General features: G+C 45.2%; 1 protein-coding gene across 1 annotated transcript; it reads right to left on the bottom strand.

The window, feature by feature from the left end:
• On the bottom strand, positions 1–5,676 carry CLRN2 (clarin 2). Its single transcript, XM_077934410.1, has 3 exons — positions 5,081–5,676; positions 1,529–1,708; positions 1–806 (listed from the first exon to the last, which is right to left on the bottom strand). Exons 1-3 carry the CDS (start codon positions 5,124–5,126, stop codon positions 541–543), a joined length of 492 nt encoding a protein of 163 aa, XP_077790536.1. The 5' UTR covers positions 5,127–5,676; the 3' UTR covers positions 1–540.
• Between the last annotated feature and the right edge of the window lie 175 nt (positions 5,677–5,851).

Genomic DNA, 5,851 nt, shown 5'->3' with positions numbered 1-5,851 from the left:
TCAGGTGGTCAAGATCTCTGCACAGCCCTTCTCCCGCCATGTTAACTTTGCACATAAGGATTTTTAGGCTGGGAGCATTCAGAAAAATGTCACACCCACATTCTGAGGCGGTATGTGCTTTTTCCTCTGTGTTTTAAATTACCTTTGAGTGAGTCCAGGCATAAATGACCCATTGCACAGCATTGTACCCGAGGCAAACGTCCTCCTCAGGTGGGCTGTACGGTTTTGGAGTTCTATGGGCAAGGTCCAAGCGGGAGAGTGGAAAGGGGTGTTCTTGCTTTGTGCTGGCCTCCTGGGAAATTTTGACCCAGTGTGGGAAAGACTCAAGCTTTCCAGGAGTTTAATGGAATGTGGGAATGGTCTTCTACTTGGCTTGGTGGACCCTCCAGGGGCATTGTGGCTCTCGCTGCACTTCCTCCACACTCATGCACCCCTCTCCACACTGTGGTGTTATACCCTTCTTTCACATAGTGCAGATAAACAGATGATGCAAGTCTTGTGCTTGGGGCCAGCCCAGTGGTTGGCCCACCAGTTAGGTATTCAGTACATGATGTCTTCGGCTGCAACATTCGCTTCTTCTGTCTTTGTCTTCCGCTTAGGGAAATGAATTGCGCTGATGGCAACTAGCAGCAAGTTCACACCGTGAATGGTCGCGCTTGCCACGCAAAGCCAAAAAGAGTCTTCATACTGTTCTTCCAGGATTACAAACTGGAAGACGTTTTCCTGGAAATTGGCAATCCTCTCAGTCAGGTTGTGCAGTTTGACGGCAGCCATGAAGCTAGTCACACCCAGCACTGCAAAGCCGCCTGCAAGAGAATTCAAAACACAAAGGCGTTAATACACTGAAACGCAAAAATAGTCTAGAAACGGAGAATTGTAGAGGCATTTTGCTCCATGCTTAAAATCCTCCAAGGAAGGAGGAGTCTAGCACAGGGGTCAGCAAACTTTTTCAGCAGGGGGCCAGTCCACTGTCCCTCAGACCGTGTGGGGGGCCAGACTATAATTTGGGGAAAAAATAAAAATGAACGAATTCTTATGCCCCACAAATAACCCAGGGATGCATTTTAAATAAAAGCACACATTCTACTCATGTAAAAACACGCTGATTCCTGGACCGTCCGCGGGCTGGATTTAGAAGGCGATTGGGCCGGATCAGGCCCCCAGGCCTTAGTTTGCCTACCCATGGTCTAGTACCTTCCGAGGGAGTCTGGTGCACTGTCAAACAGCTCTTGCCAAAGTAAAGTTATTTCTGATGTTTAGTCTGAATCTTCTTTTTGGTAACTTGAAGCCATTGGTTCTTACCCTCTGGAATGGGAGAAAACAAGCTTTCTCCATCTTCCCCGTAACAGCCCTTTAGATGTTTGCAGATGGCTATCCTATCTCCTCTCAGTCTCCTCTTGTCGAGACTACACATACCTAATGACGCCAATGGAAATTTCCCTAAGAGCATTTAGTGACATGCAGAGATAATGGAAAGCAAACTCCTAATCTAGCAAAAGGAAAAGGTGGGTGCCATCAGACATTTTACCTGCAAGGACGTTCCACAAGGCGATTCCAGCTGGACCTTTAATAGCCCGATAGGGAACTTTAATTATGTTGAATATGCAGAATGCCAAACTGACCAGAGCAAAAGAAAACGCCACGCAGAGGAAAAGGATAATTGCCACATGGAGAGCTGTGTTCAATTTCTTCACCAGGTGCGGAAATACTGACAAGGAAAAGAAAGCAACATTGAGTTTTGGGTTGTGTAAATGTGTCAGGACCCACAAAGGCTATGAAGACTTTCCATTCAAGATTAATGGGAAATTACTTCCTTGGAAGATGTTCCATCTGTTCAGATGATATAAAAGCGTTAGGTTTTGAAGAGTGTACAGTAGTTGCCATTCACCATGAGAATGAGAACGCTCTTGTGCTCTGACTGCATGTGTAATGTTAAACAGTTAAGCTCTGTTTATGACAGGTCAAGGTAATTTAACCAAGCACCAGAGATGTGGAGTAATAGATCAATTGCTTCTGCGGTGACAATGGGACTCATCTTCAGTGACCTGAAAAGCAGCAACTAAAGTCAGGTGAACTTTTTAGGTTCTAGTTTCAGTTACTAATTAAAATGATAATGGGCCTTGTTCAGTGTTTTATTAATCCACTAACAGTGCAATCCTAACCACGTCTACTCAGAATTCAGTCCTATTGAATGCAGTCCTCGGTGGGGTTAGGATTGCAGCTAAGTGCGTATAGGATTGCAGCAATAAGTATCGAAAAATATTAGAATTCATATTCATTGCAATCAAATATTTCAGGAGCCAGGATCAAATCTGAGTGTGTCCCCCCTGTGGAGGGGAGGAAGACACAATTTTGGACCCTACTACTGACAGCTCCACCCCCCCCCCCCATTTTTGGGTGTGGTTTCCAAAGTTCGTTAGATGCCTTGACTATCTTAGCTTTCTAAAGATGCCTAAACTTTCTTTCCTCCTCTTTCTCATGCTCCCCTTCTGTCAAATTGTTCCCAGGGTGGAGTACAAAAAAACCAAAAAACAATATACAGTGGTATCTCGGGTTACATACGCTTCAGGTTACATACGCTTCAGGTTACAGACTCCGCTAACCCAGAAATAGTGCTTCAGGTTAAGAACTTTGCTTCAGGATGAGAACAGAAATCGTGCTATGGCGGTGCAGCGGCAGCAGGAGGCTGCATTTGCTAAAGTGGTGCTTCAGGTTAAGAACAGTTTCAGGTTAAGTACGGACCTCCCGAACGAATTAAGTACTTAACCCGAAATACCACTGTAAAAGCAATAAGACCTCTCCCTTACAGCAGGTCCTTCTAATCTCAGCTCATTGCATCCAGTGAAGATACTGGGTAGCCTGACATCTGGCTGGTTGATAGGGGATCAAATACTTATTTCACTCATTAGAATGCATATCAATCTCTGACTTTTGTCTTCTGGGTTTCTGGGGGTTTTCCTGTTGTTATTCTGTCTCTCGCAGCTACAATAAACCTACCATTAAAATTATGGACTGGTCATTTCTTCGTCAGAGGGCAAACGGGCAAATTTAGCAGGGGATCAAATACTCCCCCCCCCCACTGTACTTCTTTTAAGTTATTCACATATGTGTTAATTCTGTAGGTGGTTTTGCAATCAGCTGGTCGCCCTCCTCTCCTCCTTCCCGATGTAGATCTTTATTCCCTTCTGGTTCCCAGTGTAGATTCTCACTCCTCCCTTCTTCCCTGGCAGGGCCGGCACCATCTTGCAGTTCACCTCAGGTGCCAAAATGTCTTGGGCCGGCCCTGAACGGCACCACTCCCAATTCCATGTATGGAAACAGATTGGGTTGCCAGTTGAATCTTACTTCAATACCCAAGGGAAATAGGCTAGAAATGTAAATGCAAGGAAGTCCTCAGGACCAACGAAAGAAGAAGAGGAGGACTTTGGATTTGATATCCCGCTTTATCACTTAAGGCGTCTCAAAGCGGCTAACAATCTCCCTTCCTTTCCTCCCCTACAACAAACACTCTGTGAGGTGAGTGAGGCTGAGAGACTTCAGAGAAGTGTGACTAGCCCAAGGTCACCCAGCAGCTGCATGTGGAGGAGCGGAGACGCGAACCCGGTTCACCAGATTACGAGTCCACCGCTCTGAACCACTGGGAGGGCTGTCTCCAGTGTTTCCCAGCATTTATGGACTGAGGTGGTTGTCTCACTCTGCCTAATGATAGTGCTGGGTTTGTCTATTACCAGAATATATGGACACATTTGCATGGAAACATATATTATTTGAGGTACCTAGGTCCAAAACTATGCAGGGCATTTAAGGCAAACACAATACTTTGAATTATGCACAACAGTGGACCAGCAACCAGTGGAGTTACCGGTATATATAGTTATTATTAAAATTTCTGTTTTACAATCTAAAATACTCATTTTACATCCTTGAGATATCAATGACTTCCCTTCTTCCCTTTCCATGGTTCATTTTACATATCACAAATTCCTGCATATTTTACCAAAACTATACCATTCAGTATTCCATGATTGCATCCATCAAAACTTACTTACACTGTTGCATTTATCTTAATGCTGCCAGCGTTTTCAGCTGTACACAATTATTTCCCATAAGTGCAATAAACGTTTTCCAATCTTCTTTGAACGTATGTTCTCCTTGTTCTCTTATTCTATATGTTAAGTCTGCAAGTTGTGTATATTCAGTCAACTTAAGTTGCCAGTCTTTGGTTGTGACCTCACTCATTTTTGGGCTAACAAGACATGGGCTGCAGTAGTAGCAGACATAAATAATCTTTTTTTGACACCTGGGAATTTCAGTCTGAATTATCCCCAACAGAAACGTACACCTATTCCCAGAGTAAGCCAGTGGCTGTATTTTGACTGGAGTATCCAAGGTGTCTTCAAAGGTATTGCCAAAATCAATCCAGGATGCTACCAGTGCACAGATAACCATGCCCATACTGCCTGTGGGGCCACAGCTGCACCAGCCTTAGCCCTCCAAGCTCCATAGGCTATTTTGGCCTCCAGTGACCAAGCTGGATCTAGGAGAACCTGCAGACTATGAACCTAATTGTCAGGGAGATCCCACGTAGAACCACTGAACAACAGAATCATAGAATTGTAGAGCCGGAATGGACCCTGTGGGAGTTCCTGCAATTCAAGGATCTCAACACATGGTCCCCCCATCCAACTTGAAACCATGTCGGACCCTGCTTAGCTTTGCAATGGTGGTAGCAGTTTAATTGCTGCACCACATCTAGCCTGGTTTTCCCTCCAGTGCTGATGCCACTGGACTTGGGATTACAGTGGTACCTTGGTTCTCTAACTTCATCTGTTCCGGAAGTCCATTCCAAAACCAAAGTGTTCCAGAACCAAGGCAAGCTTTCCCATAGAAAGTAATGCAAAACGGATTAATCCATTCCAGGCTTTTAAAAACAACCCCTAAAACAGCAATTTAACATGAATTTTGTTATCTAACAAGACTACTGATCCATAAAATGAAAGCAATAGTCAATGTACTGTACTATAAAATAATAAGACAGTGTTGTAGATGAAAGAAATTAAAATTATTATTTTTTTCTTACCTGCAGTGATGGTAGTCATAGTTTGGATGGGGGGGCTTTTATCCATTTCCGCAGTCACACAATCAATCAGTAGCTGAACTGGGCTCCACACAGTCACAAAAACAAGTTAGCCAAAAAAAGCCTCAAAAACGCAAAATAAATGGCAAAAGCGCCAGACTTAATCCTTTCCGGAAGTCCGCTTGACTTTCGAAATGTTCAAAAACCAAGGAGCAGCTTCTGATTGGTGCAGGTGTCCCAGAAACAATAGCCGACAACCACATCAGACAAAAGCAGTGGGAGAAGAAGGATTCTCTTTGGCCTAAGCCAGACATTTCTCTCACCAGAATTCCAAACTGCACAACTTCAATTGGCCAGTATATGATTCCCAGAACAGGAGTGGCCTGGAAGCACCCTTTCTCCTCCACTGACCACATCCGTTTCCTGGCTCCCTTGCCCTCACTTCCAGCCCTGATTTTACTTATAAGTAGACCTTTGTCCAACCCAAAGGACTCGTTTTAGGCCACTCATTCTCCCCTTGCCTTGCCAAAGCGGGGGACCAATCCTGCCTTCAGCGCCAGAGTTGCTTCTTCCCCATGCAGTGGCGTAGCGTGGGTTGTCAGCACCCGGGGCAAGGCAAGTAATTTGCGCCCCCTAACCCATGGATTTGCGCCCCCTACCCTGTGGATTTGCCCTAACCCCAGATGTTGCGCCTGGTGCGGCCGGCCCCCCCTGCACCCCCCATGCTACGCCACTGTCCCTATGACCCCGGTCTCAACATTGTCCCCCATTTTC

The sequence above is a fragment of the Podarcis muralis genome, chromosome 9, assembly GCF_964188315.1.
Source record: "Podarcis muralis chromosome 9, rPodMur119.hap1.1, whole genome shotgun sequence".
NCBI lineage: Eukaryota > Metazoa > Chordata > Lepidosauria > Squamata > Lacertidae > Podarcis > Podarcis muralis.
This window is presented reverse-complemented; position numbering and strand designations above follow the sequence as displayed.